Below are 16,136 nucleotides of genomic sequence, written 5' to 3'. Positions count from 1 at the left end.
AGCCCAAAAGTTGGAGGCTTCTATGAGCTGTGACACCACAGCACTCTACTGAGGATGACAAAGTGAAACTCTGTCTCAAAAAAAAAAAAAAAAAAAAGAATTTGAAAAATTTTAAATTCCATTTACTCGCAATTGCCAAAAATAGGTGGGGAAGCAACCCCAGTATCTGAATGGATGGGCACACAAGAGAGGTCTGTTTGTACAACAGCGTATTAATCATATCCTCCAACATGGATGAACCTTGAAGACATTTTCATAAATAAAGTTAAACAGTCAAAAAAGGGCAAATCCTGTGATTTCACTTATATGAGGTCTTTAGAATCATCAAATCCACAGAGACAGAGTCCAATAGTGGCTGCCAGGTACTGGAGGGTCACTGTTGACTCTGCATGCTGCTGTCCTGACATGTTACTCTAAAGCAGCAGTTCTCAACCTCGATTCTTTTGTAACAATAAAAATACATCCTGCGTATCAGATTTTACATTACCATTCATAACAGCGGAATTACGAAAATAATTTTATGTTTGGGGGTCACCACAACTTGAGGAGCTGTATTAAACAGTTCGGCATTAGGAAGGTGGAGAACCACAGCTAAATCACTGCTGCAGTGTGGCCTCCTGTGTCCTGGGGCTCAGAAACACATCTCTTCCCCTGACTACTGCAGGCTTTAGGGCTAGGATCTGAGCAGGCACAGACTTCCTGAACGCCTCTCTTCCACACCACCCTCACAGGCAAGCTTGCTGCTGCTCTCTGCTTAACACAGTTAGCAAGTACCCAACAGTTACCTAAACTCAAATCACACCACTTCATATGTACCAGCCACTTAAACCATATTCATATAAGCTTTATTTGCTTATTTTGTAATTTATTTTTTATTTTTTTGAGACAGAGTCTTACTTTGTCACCTTTGGTAGAGCACTATTGCGTCATAGCTCACAGCAACCTCAAACTCTTGGGCTCAAGTGAACCTCTTGCTTCAGCCTCCTAAGTAATTAGGACCACAGTGCCCGGCTATTTTTGAGATGGGGGTCTTGCTCTTGCTCAGGCTGGTCTTGAACTCCTGAGCTCAAGCAATCCATCCGCTTCGGCCTCCCAGAGTGCCAGAAATATAGGCGTGAGCTATCACACCTGGCCTTATTTTGTAATTCCCTTCTTTCTTTTTTATTTTTTGGTTTTCAATTTTTATTGAGAGCCATGAGAGAGGGGGTAGCCTCCTCTCTGTAGATGGAGGTGCTCATGGTTTCTTTAGCCACTCCCAGTTTGAGGACTGGGGTCCAGGGGGTACCTGGGCATCACCTTGGAGGGACACTGGGTAGTCACATGGCGTGGCCTTGTTTATCATGATAAAGTACAGGGTGTAGGGGCTGAGTGGGGGCAGAATCATAGCGAGGCCCGAGATGGTGAAAGACAAGATCAGCACTGGCTACTTGGCCCAGCCATTCTGAAGGAAAGTGGTGTGTCTCATGGCCATCTTGGTCTCATTTTTTTTTTTTTTTTTGAGACAGAGTCTTAAGCTGTAGCTCTAGGTAGAGTGCTGTAGCGTCACAGCTCACAGCAACCCCCAGCTCTTGGGCTTAAGCAATTCTCTTGCATCAGCCTCCCAAGTAGCTGGGACTACAGGTGCCCGCCACAACGCCTGGCCATTTCTTTCTTTCTTTCTTTTTTTTGGGGGGGCGGGGGATTGCAGTTGTCATTGTTATTTATTTAGCTGGCTTGGGCCAGGTTTGAACCTGCCAGCCTCAGTGTATGTGCCTGGCACTGTAACCACTGTGCTATAGCCACCAAGCCCTCATTTTTTTTGAGAGAAAGTCTGTGCCCTGAGTAGAGTGCCACAGTATCATTATAGTTAACAGCAACCTCAAAGAGGGCTTGAGCAATCCTCTTACCTCAGCCTCATGAGAAGTTGAACTACAGGTGTGTGTACAGACTACACGATGCCCAGCTAGTTTTTCTATTTTTTCAGTAGAGTTAAGTCTTGCTCTTGCTCAGGCTGGTCTTGAACTCCTGGGCTCAAGCAATCCACCTGCATAGGCCTCCCAGAGTGCTAGAACTATAGGCATGAGTATGGCCTGGCCACAAGCTCTCATCTTAATGCTGTTGACAAGGCCCTGCCAGTCCCACACCTGCTGGGATTTTTTCCCTGGGACGGGCTCATCTGCTCCAACTCTTCCCTTCTTTCCTTAATGTCTCATCCTCAATGAAATGGCAAAACTCCAACCTGCAACAGTACAAGGGGAAGGAGGAGGACCGAGGGCTGCTGTTCACTTAGTCACAGCCAGAGCCCAGCACACATTAGGAGATGAATCTGAAATCCTCCTGTGGCCCTTCCTCTTCACACTATCACTTGGCCCTGGGAAATTCCAGACAATTGAACAAAAAAGAACTATATTCTCAGTGAAGTTCTTGAGAACAAGTATAAAACTAGAAGCCTGAGTTACTCTCCTAAGTAACAACTAATTCCCAAGATGCACTAAAATAAAGACCTCCTCCCCACTTAGGGGCCCCCTCACTTGTCGACTCTGAGCAGATGTCCAAGGGAAGAGCCATCTCCATTCCTATCTTTTGAGGGCCCTAGCACCAGTGTCAGGACAGTGAGACCTGCAAGCTGAGCTGTCCCCATTCCCTGGGACTCTCTGCAAAGAAAAGAGCTGGGAAGGAAGGGGGAAGAGTTAGACTGTGACCATGATTACCTCACCCAGAGGGATGTGGCAGAAAAATCTATTTCTGGACACATAAGTCTTTTGGAAAGTGCTCACTAATGCTGAGGGTGTGAGAAGTCTAGCACAGAGAGCCTGGCCAGCACATGCACTCACCCTACACTCTCCTGCGTATGGCAGGGAAATACCCAGGGCACTAAGGCAGATCTGAGAAATTACCCTGCTGCCACGAAAACATTGTGCCTGTGATGGCCACACTGTAGACATTCCAGCAAAGCATTTAGAACATCCTACCACTACGCTTGTCAAATGCTGACATTTAAATACAAGCAAACGACTCTACAGCATCTCCTAAACCCACATCTTTATGTGCATCTAACATCAAGGGTCTCAACATCCCAGTTGGTAGAAATTGAAATTATTTGTCATTAGAACATTTATTTTAAACACGGACTGCACATTTGTTCTTAAAATAGACCTTTTGTAAAACACAACAGGCAGTAAAAGAACTTCTTAAATGTTTATAAATAAAAAAGCAGAATACAAACCCTGTTGCTGTACTGCATATTTCAGGACTGTATAACTGTCTTTAAGAAGGTGTTAAGATGTTACTGAAACCTATAATCAGCAGTGCTTGGTACATTTGTTTTTTTTTTTTTTTTGTAGAGACAGAGTCTCACTTTATTGCCCTTGGTAGAGAGTGCCCTGGCATCACTGCTCACAGCAACCTCCAACTCCTGGGCTTAGGTGATTTTCTTGCCTCAGCTTCCCAAGTAGCTGGGAATACAGGCGCCCGCCACAACGCCCAGATGTTTTTTTTTTTGTTGCAGTTTGCTGGGTTTGAACCCACCACCCTCGGTATACGGGGCTGGCGCCCTACCCACTGAGCCCCAGGCTCCGCCCAGTGCTTGGTACATTTTAAACACGAAACCTGAATGGAACAAGCTCGTTTTCTATTTCTGCATAGAGAGCAGAACAAGGATTCTAAGTTTGCAAACATTACTGATATCCCCAAAGCTCCAAGATGTAGTAACTTCAGTGGGTAAATAGGGCTCCAGAGCCCTCTTGCCTCCTTTTACCCTTCCAGAGGGCCAGAGGTACCTCAGGCCCTTGAAGGAGCCAGCAGTGCCTGAGCTTCACTGGGAAAGCCACCAAGCTCCAGAGAACTGAGCAACAGGGCAGCTCCCTCCCAGGGGGACAGATGTGGCTGCCAAGTACTGAGTACCCCTGTCAGAATTATGCCTTACAGAAATCCACCCATATTAAGAGCATAAACCATTTCTATTTATGCAAGTTTGTTTCCCATGTGCAAGGGTCATGCCTGACTGAAATGGACATGTAAATACACAGGCACAAGAGCCAGCAATTGCAGGGAACCTGAGAACGTCCTACCAGTAGCATGGAGCCCTCAAACCCCATCTTTTTGGTGCCACCCAGTGCTTTTATAGGAGAGGCCTGACAAGGAGGCATTAGAGTGGGATGGCCAATGCGACAGCTCCAACTATGCCCACTGCCAGGGACAGCACAGGGGCATGGCATGTGAGCCGACTTCCTCTTCCCAAAGACCATTCTTGCTGGCATGAGGAAGCAGACAGAGGAGGAGCTCTGACAGTGGAGGAGCTCTGACCCAGGGCAGGATACGGTGCAAAAGATTAGAGTCTGCAGAGTCGCTACACAGTGGTAGAGAGTGAAGGGTCAGGGGCAAGGGTTCCAAATGATAAACAAAAACAAACTCACCCAGAGGTTCATGCACAGACAGACCTGGAAGCAAAGAGAGAGAAAAGGCCATCCTCGGCCACAGAGATGGACAAGCCAGAAGCCTGTGGATGGCACCCAAGCATGGACAGAAAACAGACATGTGGGCTTGAAACTGCAGGCAGAGGGGACGGAGAACACCAGCGTACAACTCAATGCTGCTTTTATGGGGGAAGGGAGCTTTTTTGCAGGTCTTGCTAATGTTTCTTTCCCCAATAGAAAGCAACCAAATTTTTTTCTTTTTTTTGAGACAGAGTCTCAAGCTGTCAACCTGGGTAGAGGGCTGATGTGTAACAGCTGACAGCAACCTCAAACTTCTGGGCTTAAGCGATTCTCTTGCCTCTCTTTCCTCAGCCTCCCAAGTAGTTGGAACTACTGACTTCCACCTATTTTTGTTGTTGTAGTTGTCAATATTTTAGCTGGCTCAGGCTGAGTTCGAACTGCTAGCCTCAGGTGTATGTGGCCGGTGCCCACTAAGCTATGGGCGCTGCCCGCAACCAAATACTTTCAAAACAAAACTTTTAAACTTCATAGAAGGGCTGGGGCATCCCCATTACCTGCCTGCGCTCCCGGCGGGTCAGGCTGTGGCCATTGAGGATACGCCAGAGCATGCGCGCAGCAATCTTGGTGTCGATCCAGAGTAGGCGGAAGCCGTGGTAGTAGTGCTTCAGCTCGTCTAGCACCCTCTGCCCGAGGGATTTCTTCACCACCACCTCCGCAGGGGGGCTGTACACTGGGCCCCCCTCCTCCAGTTTCTTGTTCTTGTCCTTCAAGGATCTGAGGGACTTCTCCACCATGGAATCGTCACTGAGGGGAGATGATGAGTGCCAGCCACGCAAAGGAAGGCACTGGGGTAATGTGACAGCCAACCCCCCCGTGGCAGGAGTCCATGGTGCTCTTGCCACTGTGCCTGGGCACTCAAGCCGCAGAGTCCAACAGCCAAGATGAACGCCTCTGAGAGAAAGGTATGCAAGGTGGCCTGGAGTGTAGCAGCCAAACGGAACATTCCTAGAAAAAGGAAAACAGCGGTAAGAGCCAGCACTTGCCTTCGACTGCTCAGCACCAGATACCAAGAACAACAACAAAAACTACATGCCATGTGGGATCACAACCACATAAACACCTGCCTTCTCCCTGGTCTGAAACACTGGGGAGCCCTTCTGAGAGGACTTGTGTGAGAGCCCAGGACAGTGTGTGGTCAAGCTTCCCTGCCCCTCATCCACCAGCGGCGTAGATTGATATGTGTGCCCTCAGGGGCTCACTCCCGGTGACAGAGGTAGGTGACTCGCTTGGGATTTGGGAGGAATGGGGTACAGAGCAGAGAGCTGTATGTGGAGGATCTTCTCCTTCACTAGCTGACTCTGGAAAGACCTGTGGCCCTTAAGCAACCCCTGAAAATCAGCAGAAGCAGGCCTGTGCGCGCTGGCTGACCACAGGCACTAGCACCCAATGGTATAACCCAAGAATAAAGCCCACAACCCACTGCCCCCTGTTCTTCACCTGCGCTGACTCTTCCCAACCTACCTCCAGCTGCACCTGTCCCTGCCTAGGCAGCCCCAGCTTACACCTAGGCTTCCCATAGGCCTCCGTGACCACCCCACTGCCACCCTGTGCTTACGTTCACAACACTGTCTTCTGTATGCACCCTACCTGGTGCTGGCTACAGTACGGGTGAGGTGTACATGCCCTCCTCTACTGGAATGCGGCCTCCGCAAGGTTGGGAACTGGCGTGAGCCTCACAGGCCACTGTGGGAAGCTGTGACTTAAAAACTTCAGACCCTGGGAGGCTGAGGCAAGAGAATCGCTTAAGCCCAAGAGTTAGAGGTTGCTGTGAGCCGTGTGACGCCACGGCACTCTACCCGAGGGCGGTACAGTGAGACTCTGTCTCTACAAAAAAAAAAAAAAAACAACTTCAGACCCTTTTCTGTCCACACTGCATAGGCCCATAGGGCTGCCAAGCCGCAGGTAGACAGGGCAGGCCAGCCACCTGCCTGAGTGTCTACAGCACAGCCTGTGCCTGGCCACAGCCTGGGGTCTGTGCACACCTCAGCTCAGTACTGAGATGCCAATCATAGCCACACTGACACAAGCAGCTGCACGGTACACTGGCAGGTTTGTGAGTTCGCTTTCATCTCCCCATGCACACTGCAAGCTCCTCCCCACAGTCATACACACACCTGCTCAGGCAGCCCCAGGCTCACTGTCAGCTTATTTCAGAGGCCATGTGTGCCATGTATCTGGCACTCTTAGCTTCTCCCCACCTCTGGTATCTCTCTGCATCTGACTTGATCCCACCAGTAAGGGCCTGAGCTCTGGAGCAGACTGTCCACGCTCAGATTCTGGCTCCACCACTAGCTGTGTGATCCTGACTAATTTAACCTCTCTGTGTTCTAAGAGCTGCCTTTGTAAAAACGTGTGTTAATATATACCAAGTGCCACCAGCAATGCCCACCACATAAGTGGCACCTGTGAGTGCCACCCCATCACAGCAGTGGATGACACCAGTTAGGGCTGGAAGCAAGGTAAGAAGTCTTAGTTCCCTGCTCATTTCACAGGTGGGGACCGTGCAGCTCACAGCCTGTGCCAGCAGTGTAGTTGGCAGGGTGTGATTGTACATGTCCCAGGTCTGAAATCTCCACAGGACTACAGAAACAAACTCACGCTGACCTCAAGGAGAGGTTCTAAAGATTAGGTGATGAGACATGTGGAAAGGGCCTGGTCACACCAGCATAGGCTAGAGAAGACAGGGAGGCCCAGCTAAGGAAACCTCTCACCTTGACTTACCCCATTTGAGGCTCTCTCCCAGGTCCCACCTGGCTTCCCCCCACTACATCTCCAGGCTTCTCCCAGTCAGAAAGGGCCCCTGAATCCCACCATCCTGAACCACAGTGTTGGAGGGCTGTCTACACAGAGTACAGTGCAGCCCACTTGCACTCAAACTGCTACTGGGCCACTTGGAGGCCTCCTGACGCTGGCCAGCCTCCTGCCTTCTATGCCATGGCCCCTCACATGTGGGTGCTGACAGCATCACACAGGAACAGGTATGACCTCCTCTCATCATCAAGCCACTTCCCACCCTCATTAGCAAGGAAGAGTGTGGCTTCTAGTAGAAGAGATGCTGTCAGCAGTGGCAGGGGGCCACAGGCAAAAACAAGTTACCCAGAAATGAACTGGTGGAGTGGTGTGCCCACGGTTATTCAGCAGGGTGGACTCCTGTAGTCCTGGCCACCCTCAAGAACATGACAGATTACTGGATAGTTTAGCTATTTCCAAAAGGCACAAAGTTATGTAATATAATATTTTTAAAGTTTTTATCAACACAAAACCAACCTGGACACAGTGGCTTCTGGGGAGCCCTAAGACAGCATCATGGAGGAAAGCTGGCCTGCTGTGCCCCACGCTGATGGAGCCTCCAGATGGCAGCAGCACTATCCAGAGGCACCTGCACATCTCACCGACACGTCCGCCTGGGCCCAGCTTCCCACCACCCCCATTACCAGAACTCCTGCTTCTTGTAGTGCTTCTCTTGCCGACCTACAATAGCCACATGGGCACCCAGATAGCAGGCCAGGCCACAGGTGGGGACCAGGCCTATTTTTTTTTTTTTTTTTGTAGAGACAGAGTTTCACTTTATGGCCCTTGGTAGAGTGCCGTGGCTTCACACGGCTCACAGCAACCTCTAAGTCTTGGGCTTACGCAATTCTCTTGCCTCAGCCTCCTGAGCAGCTGGGACTACAGGCATTTTTTTTTTTTTTTTGAGACAGAGTCTCACTTCATCGCCCTCGGTAGAGTGCTGTGGCATTACAGCTCACAGCAACCTCCAACTCCTAGGCTTAGGCAATTCCCTTGCCTCAGCCTCCCGAGTAGCTGGGACTATAGGCACCCGCCACCCTAGGTATATGGGGCCGGCACCCTACCCACTGAGCTACAGGCGCCGCTCGCCAGGCCTATTTTTGTCCCTCAGCATGTTCCTGACTCCTGATGATGCTGTGAAAGTACCACAAGTACCACTGCTCATGGGCCACCTCACAGGGGACAGCCCCTGGAGGGGGTGCTGCTCACTCCAGAACCTCCTGCTTCAAGGCTAAGTCAAGAGAAGAGATAGCAGCCACCCTCAGTCCTTCAGGCACCTCATGTCCACCTCATGTCCACAGGAACAGTTATCCCCAGCACCAAAAAAGCAGAAAGAAACAAGGGTCGAAGGACAAGAAAGCAGCAGCCACCACACCTGGGGACAATACCAGGAGTGCAGGACAGCTCTGCCTAGAGATCTGCAGCGATGTTGTCCACTTGCTCCTCTCAGCTGGAGGATGTGCAGAAAATCAAGTCACCAGAATGTCAACAGGCCCATGATGCCAATGTCAACACACACCAGGCACACACACTGTGAGGATACCGGCCACAGGGCTGGCACAGCACCCTGCCTTTGACAGCAAAAGTCCACACACAGTGGAGGTTTGGGAGAAAGTAGCCCCCTCAGCTGAGGTTTCCTCACAAAACGAGGCCCATGTTACAGGGAATTCTGGGTGCTGCACCTCAGTGGTAAAGAAGGTCAAAACCCAGATATCTCGGGCGGCGCCTGTGGCTCAGTGGGCAGGGTGTCGGCCCCATATACTGAGGGTGGCGGGTTCAAACCCGGCTCTGGCCAAACTACAACAAAAAAATAGCCAGGCGTTGTAGTGGGTGCCCGTAGTCCCAGCTACTCAGGAGGCTGAGGCAGGAGAATCGCTGAAGCCCAAGAGTTGGAGGTTGCTGTGAGCTGTGATGCCACAGCACTCTACCCAAGGCGACAGCTTGAGGCTCTGCCTCGAAAAAAAAAATTAACTATTAATGAGGTATGTAGCTATAGCTTTCAAAATAAAAAGTTAAAGGTTTAAAAAAAACAAAGAACAGCAAAGTAGGATACATTGTTTTTCTCAAAAAGCAAGAGTCATGTGTGATTCCAGCATTTTCAAATAAACAGGTCATAGTGATGTTGATTTACTTACACAAGGCTTCTCAACCCTCTGTTGGCACAACCGAGACAAGCAGGATCCTCCAGACCACCTACAACAAAAAGAAAGAAAGAAATCAGTAAACACGTATCAAACCATAGAGAATCAAACAAACAATCACCAAGTATCAAACTAGGTGACAAGCCAGAAAGAATCTGAATTGCTTTTGTAGAAACCTCTACATGCAAGTTTCTGGAGGTCAGTGTTGAAAGGTTTCAGAGCCTTGCTAAGTGAAGGGTCTGCCCCACAGGAAAACAGCACCTTGGGTAGTCCTGGGGAAAGAAGGCCAGCCTAAAGCAGCCCTGGCTCTACACACCCGAAGTGGGAAGCTAAGAAAGCCAGCCCCAGTGAGGAGCACTGGACTCCCACTAAAAGCCCCCGCTCTGTGGATTCCTGTGAGAGGGACCACTTCTCACTTGCTTCAGTGGGCTCTGGTGGCAGCAGCCAGGGTGCACACAATACCGGGTGCACAGACAGCCCTCCAGAGCAAGCTACAATCCCTAGGGAGCAAGGGCAGCAAGAATTACCAGAAAAAAAATGTCAAGAATAACCCATTTCTTGGATAAACAATAGTGTACAGCACATTTTTTGGGATGCTTCCTTAACTCACTCTAGTTCTCATAGCATAGCTCACTCATACCACCAACATTCAGAGCCCACTGTGATCAAGCCTTGGACTGGGAACAAGACAGGGGCTAGGGCAGGAAGGCCAGAGGCACCACCCCTGGAGGCACCAGGCCAGCCTATGTAGAGCCCAGCAGAGCAAGGGTAGAGGGGTAGTAGGTGGCATCCTGAGATGACCACTGCGCCCCCCCTCCCCCAGTGACTTCCTCCTAAAAAGGATGTGGAAAAGAAGGAGTATAGTGGAAAACTTGACAAATACTACTTCAGCTGTTAACCAAGGTCAACATCAACAGCGACAAATCATTCTTTTTTTTCTTTTTTGAGACAGAGTCTCACCTTGCTGCCCTAGGCTAAAGTGCTGTGGCATCAGACTAGCTCACAGCAACCTCAAACTCCTGGGCTCAAGTGATCCTTCTGCCTCAGCCTCCAGGTAGCTGTGACTATAGGTGTTGCCAGAACACCCAGCTTTTTTACAGGCAGGGTATCACTCTTGCTCAGGGTAGCCTGGAACTCCTGAGCTCAAGGGATTCTTCCCCTTTAGCCTCCCAGAGTGTTGACTCCACTGGTGTGAGCCACCACAACTGCCAACAGTCCCAACACTCTGAGAGGCCAAGGAGGGAACCTTGATATGATAAGAAAATTTTATCTCTGTGGTCTTTCTCCCCCCAGGTCTGCCAGTCCCAGTTTATGAGAAAAACATAAAAAAAAAAAAAAAATCCCAATAAAGGCCAGGTGTGTTGGCATACATCTATAAGCCTATCATGCTGGGAGGCTGAGGTGGGAGGATAACTTGAGCTCATGACTTCAAGACCAGCCTAAGTTAGAGTGAAATCCTGTTTCTACTAAAAATAGAGAAATACACCTGTAATCCCAGCACCTGGGAGGCTGAGGCGGGTGGAATGCCTAAGCTCACAGGTTCAAGACCAGCCGGGACAAGAGTGAACCCCATCTCTAAAAATAGCCAGGCACTGTAGCAGGCACCTGTAGTCCCAGCTACTTGGGAGGCTGAGGCAAGAGAATCACTTAAGCCCAAGAGTTGGAGGTTGCTGTGAGCTGTGATGCCAGGGCACTCTAGCAAGGACCACATAAGATTCTGTCTCAAAAAAATAAAAAAGAGGCCGGTGTGGTGGCTCACATCTGTAGTCCCAGTGCTGTGGGAGGCCGAGGCGGGTGGATTGCCTGAGCTCAGAGGTTCGAGACCAGTATGAGCAGCAGTGAGCCAGAGTAAGACCCTGTCTCTACTAACATCAAAACAGCCAGACGTTGTGGTGGGCGTCTGTAATCCCAGCTACTGGGGAGGCAACGGGAAGGAGAATCGCCAAAGGAAGAACATTAAAAAAAAGAAGAAAATGAACAACAACAAAAAAAAAAGTACTTCAAATGAAGAAGAATGAACAAGGAAGCTGAAATTAAAAATAAAAATAAAATAAAAAAAAAAGAAAAGGAGTATCTGAGAAACTCAATCAAGAAGAGTGTAAGAAGACATGGAACTAAATGTAATGTGTGGTGTCCTGTAAGGATCCTGGGATAGAAAAAAGATACCAGAATTAAGTATGACAGAACAAAGTAGGAAGAGTAAAGAAAATCTAAATACAGTATGGACCTTAGTGAATAATACAGTAACGTTGGTTCATTAATTGTGATAATGAACCAAACTAACGTGAGATGTTAGTAAGGGTCTACAGCACCCCTCTGGTAAGCTATTTCTGGGAGTTCAGAGACTTCCTCTCCACAGTCCAACCCTTGGTCCTACAAGTTCTGAAATTCCTCTTAGTCCTGCAGCAAACCTAGGGTTCAACCCACTATCAGTCCCTTAGTGTCTCTATCACAAAAAACAGTAATAACTACAGAAAACATTTGTGCTCCTGAAAGGACAGAACCACAATAAAAATGCGCTCATTTTTAGTCCAAAAATTGCTGCAGAACTTTAAAGTAGCCAGGGTATTCTTTTTTTTTTTTTTTTTTTGTAGAGACAGAGTCTCACTGTACCGCCCTCGGGTAGAGTGCCATGGCGTCACACGGCTCACAGCAACCTCTAACTCTTGGGCTTACGCAATTCTCTTGCCTCAGCCTCCCGAGCAGCTGGGACTACAGGCGCCCGCCACAACGCCCGGCTATTTTTTGGTTGCAGTTTGGCCGGGGCTGGGTTTGAACCTGCCACCCTCGGCATATGGGGCCGGCGCCCTACTCACTGAGCCACAGGCGCCGCCCAGTAGCCAGGGTATTCTTAACACCATCCTTAACCTATCTAGAGGTCCAGAAAGCTCTGACTGCAGATGGAAAGACTGAGCTCCACAACCAGGCTGCTCACACCTCCTGACAGTCAACAATCCTTCCTATATCCCAAAAATCTCAGAGGCCAAGCAGAAATTATTGTTAGCAAAAGACAAGAATTACGTTTCCTGTGGTGTCATTGTAAACCATAAAACACCTTCAAGTAAGTTATTTTACTTGAATTTCTCTCTCACAGGGAAAATTTTGTTTATCCCAATCTTGCAAATGAGACACACAATCAGATGGTTAATTAAGACAGAGATGGAGTGAAAGAAATGCAGCCACATTGCCAGAGTGGGCTAGATGAGGCCCTGCACAGCCACCCTAAAGACCCTGTGAGGCATGAGAGCCCGCGTGACTCCTGGATGCAGGCTGCACCCAATCACACCCCAAGGTGTTGTAGGTGTTGCCATCATCTTCCCAGTCCCACAGACCAGGAAGCCTCCTGCAACCCACCAGTGTCTGCCCCTGCCACCCAGTGACATCTCCAGGGCCCTGAGCATGGCAAAAGCACAACAGTCCTCATGAATGGACACCACGTTCCATTGAGCTTAATCACGCGAAGGTACACCCAGGGCTGTCTCAACCGTTCAGAATTTTCCCAACGCCCTCTCTCGGAAGCAGTGACCTGAGGGGACCGGGACGATTAAGGTCATAGCACCAGGCAGAGTCCCTGAGACTCCACCCAGCACTGGCAGCAGAGTCCGAAACCCGGCCCCTAGGACCCCAAGAGTGGGCAGGGGCCCTGAAGGCCCAGATGACTGAGCGTTTGACCTCGCGGAGACAACCCGCCCGGGGAGGCCTGGAACGCGGCGTGACAGGGAGGAAGCTGGCAGGACCAAGAGCCAGTCCTCCCCAGGGTTCCGCAGCGCCCGCCCCAGTGACTGCCGAGACCCATCGCCCGCGTCTCAGCCAGTGGGACCCCAGCCCCGGGCGGCGCCCGAATCCCCATCCACCCCACCCACCCGAGTGCGGGCCTCGCCCTGGGGGTGCCGCGAGGCAGCCAGGCCCGACCCCCCACCCCAGCCGTGCCGCTCGGCCCGCCCCGAGCCGTCAACTGAGCGCCGGGCCACTCACCCCGCGAGGCCGCGGCGCAAGGTGGCGGGAGGCGGGCAGGCCCCCGGCCGCGGCAGCTCCTCAGTAAAATGGACGCCATGTGTCCGGACGCGGCAGCCGCTCCGGCCTCCTGCTGCAGCCTTCTCTTCCCCCGCAGTGGCCGCCGCTCCTCGCCGTCCCGGCGGCGCCTCGGGACGCAACCCGCACAGACGGCTGGAGGCAGAGGCTGGCTGCTGGGCAGCAGGCGCTCAGCTCAAGGACCCGGTACCGGTGGCGGCCATGTCCCGGCAGAGTCGTCCGGAGGTTCTGGGCGGAGCGGCCAGCACGCCGCTCCCATTGGGCTCCTGAGGCGTCCGCCGATTGCCAGGTGAGGGGCGGACCCGCGCCCCAGCGGACTACCGATCCCGGCGTGCACCGGGGCGGCCCGCATCTTGGGGCGCCGCTGCGGTTCCCGGCATGCACCAGGGCGGTCGCACCTCGGACGCGCTGCATTCTGGGTCTCGTGAACGGCTCAGCGCCTCTAGGCGCGGCGTGCTGGCCGCGCCATGGGTGGTGACTTTTTGTTTGCCTTCGCTGTGGGGTAAACTGGGCTTTTGTCCGCGCCCAATCCTTGTTCCTGCGCGTAGCAAAAGGTTTCTGGGACGTCGTGAAGAAAGGCCCGGTTGGTGGCCAGACGTCTTCCAAGGGCGAGGCAGGGAACGCCAGAGATGGAGGATTGCCCTTGTCACCGGGATTGCGGCCTGACCTCCCCGTGCACTGCGGCTCTTCCCCGGGGTGGGCTGCACCCGGGGGCCTTCCCTGGCGTCCCGGGAGGCGCTCTGAAGACCCTGGACTCTCGGCTTAGGGGTGCAGGCCACCGCTGTGGGAACTCCGAAGCTCGGGGTCCGCTCCCAGAGGACACGCCACATCGGCCGCGCTGCACCAGGCACCCACCACGGCCGCCGCATCTTTGGTCCAGGAACAGGGGGCCGTGGCGGGGGTGGGGTGGGGTGAGTTCCCGCCCGGCTGGCCCGGTGCCTCCAGAATTCTCGCCAGAGCTTGGCTGGGCCCGCGCGGGCCTCTCAAGCTTGACTCCCAAGAGCATCCCGCCCGGCCCGGCCACAACCTCCCCATTCCAGGAGGGAGATTGGCAACTCCGAACTGCCCGTGACTTCTGAGCACCACCTTCCTCTTCCTAGAGTTGGAGTTCCCTGCGATGAGGCATGGAAAGCAGATTGGGGGAATGTAGGGCGCTCTTGTCCTCCCTTGTTGGTCGAGATCTACGGACACACGGGGACTTCACAGGCTTCCCAATCCTTGGCGTTTGCACACACACCCCAGGCCCTCTTGCCTGGAAGGTCTTTTCTGTTCTTCTTGCTCCGGTCCTGTTCATTGGTGTAACCCCAGGCCACAGTTTGGCGAGGGGCCTGTAGTGCACACCCTTGAATCTCAGTTCTCTGCAGACCATAAGTGGTCTTGATCCCACCCAGATCCCTAGTCCTCAGAGGTTGGTTGAAAGGCACAACTCTCTAGGTGGCTCCTTCCCCGCAGCCTCCTGGACGCCCTGCTTTTTTGGCACTCAGCCCTTACCTTCAGGAAGAAGCATGGTTTTCCTGAACATGAACTGCCAGATGCTAGGCCTGCATGGGCCCAGAGTCCCTGTCCCAGGTGGGAGGGGGTGACACTGTTCAGGGCACTTTGACAATGGTCTGGAAATTCCTGTATCCACACTTGTCAATGAACACTGCAGACCAAGTGCAGTTACCACAAGCACACCTATACCTGAAACCTAGGCCTCTGCTGCCAAGAAATCCCAAGAAAGAAGGACCTTTTTTGGTTCATCCCTCAGGAAGCTTGGGGAATTAGGATAGTGTTTGTCATTCCCACCCAGAGGTTGGGCCTGAGCCACAGCAGACAGGTATTCGGGGTCAAACGGGACAGGCCTTTTATGCCCCAAGTGTGGATGGTTGTCCTAGTCCTAGCAGGGGCATTGGCCCTCAGCTCTTGCCCTGCCCTGAAGCCATTGAGGGGCAGCTAGGGAGACCCCAAGAGGGGATGAGAATTAATGCTCCTTACTGTCCATGCTGCAGGGTCTCAGGTGGCTGGAGAAAGGGCTGAGCTGGGTCCCATCTAAGCTGCAGTTTCCAGAACTTTGAGGGGCATTGGAGAAGGTTGGGAAGCCTACCAGCCTGTGCCCTGCCCAACACCACTCACCTTTAGGATGACTCATCACCCCTGCCCCAGGACAAGGAATTCCCACCCAGGTAGGGGGGAGGGAGGAGCTAACAAGGTTGACCTAGAGGAGAGTTGCTGTGTCCCAGCTCCAGAGTGCTATCAGTGATGCTCGCATAGCAGGCAGGATGAGACGTTAAAGAAATCATTTTCCTTTTTTTTTTTTTTTTTAGAGACAGTCTAACTTTGTAACTTTGTCACCCTTGGTAGAGTGCTGTGGCGTCACAGCTCACAGCAACCTCCAACTCCTAGGCTTAGGCGATTCTCTTGCCTCAGCCTCCCAAGCAGCTGGGACTACAGGCGCCTGCCACAACGCCTGGTTATTTTTTTGTTGCAGTTTGGCTAGGGCCGGTGCCCCACTCACTGAGCCAGAGGTGTCCCTCCCCCCCACACTTTTTTTTTTTTGAGACAGTCTCAATTTGTCACCCTCTGTTGAGTGCTGTGCTATCACAGCTCACAGCAACCTCAAACTCTTGGGCTCAAATGATTTTCTTGCTTCAGTTTCCCAAGTAGCTGGGACAACAGGCGCCTACCACAACACCCGGCCATTTTTTTTTTTTTTTTT

General features: G+C 51.7%; 1 protein-coding gene across 1 annotated transcript in view; it reads right to left on the bottom strand.

Moving 5' to 3' along the window:
- Window positions 1–13,682, bottom strand: part of LETM1 (leucine zipper and EF-hand containing transmembrane protein 1) — a 39,094-nt gene extending 25,412 nt beyond the window's left edge. Inside the window, exons 1-3 of the mRNA XM_053577523.1 lie at window positions 13,382–13,682; window positions 9,401–9,458; window positions 4,970–5,420 (exon numbers count right to left, since the gene is read on the bottom strand). Coding sequence (XP_053433498.1) covers window positions 4,970–5,420; window positions 9,401–9,458; window positions 13,382–13,460 — 588 coding nt within the window. The 5' untranslated portion in view covers window positions 13,461–13,682. The remainder of the gene's footprint in view (window positions 1–4,969; window positions 5,421–9,400; window positions 9,459–13,381) is intronic.
- Window positions 13,683–16,136: the final 2,454 nt, after the last annotated feature.

The sequence above is a fragment of the Nycticebus coucang genome, chromosome 23, assembly GCF_027406575.1.
Source record: "Nycticebus coucang isolate mNycCou1 chromosome 23, mNycCou1.pri, whole genome shotgun sequence".
Classification (NCBI taxonomy): Eukaryota; Metazoa; Chordata; class Mammalia; order Primates; family Lorisidae; genus Nycticebus; species Nycticebus coucang.
The sequence above is the reverse complement of the archived record's forward strand: the minus strand, read 5'-3'. Positions and strand labels throughout refer to the sequence as shown.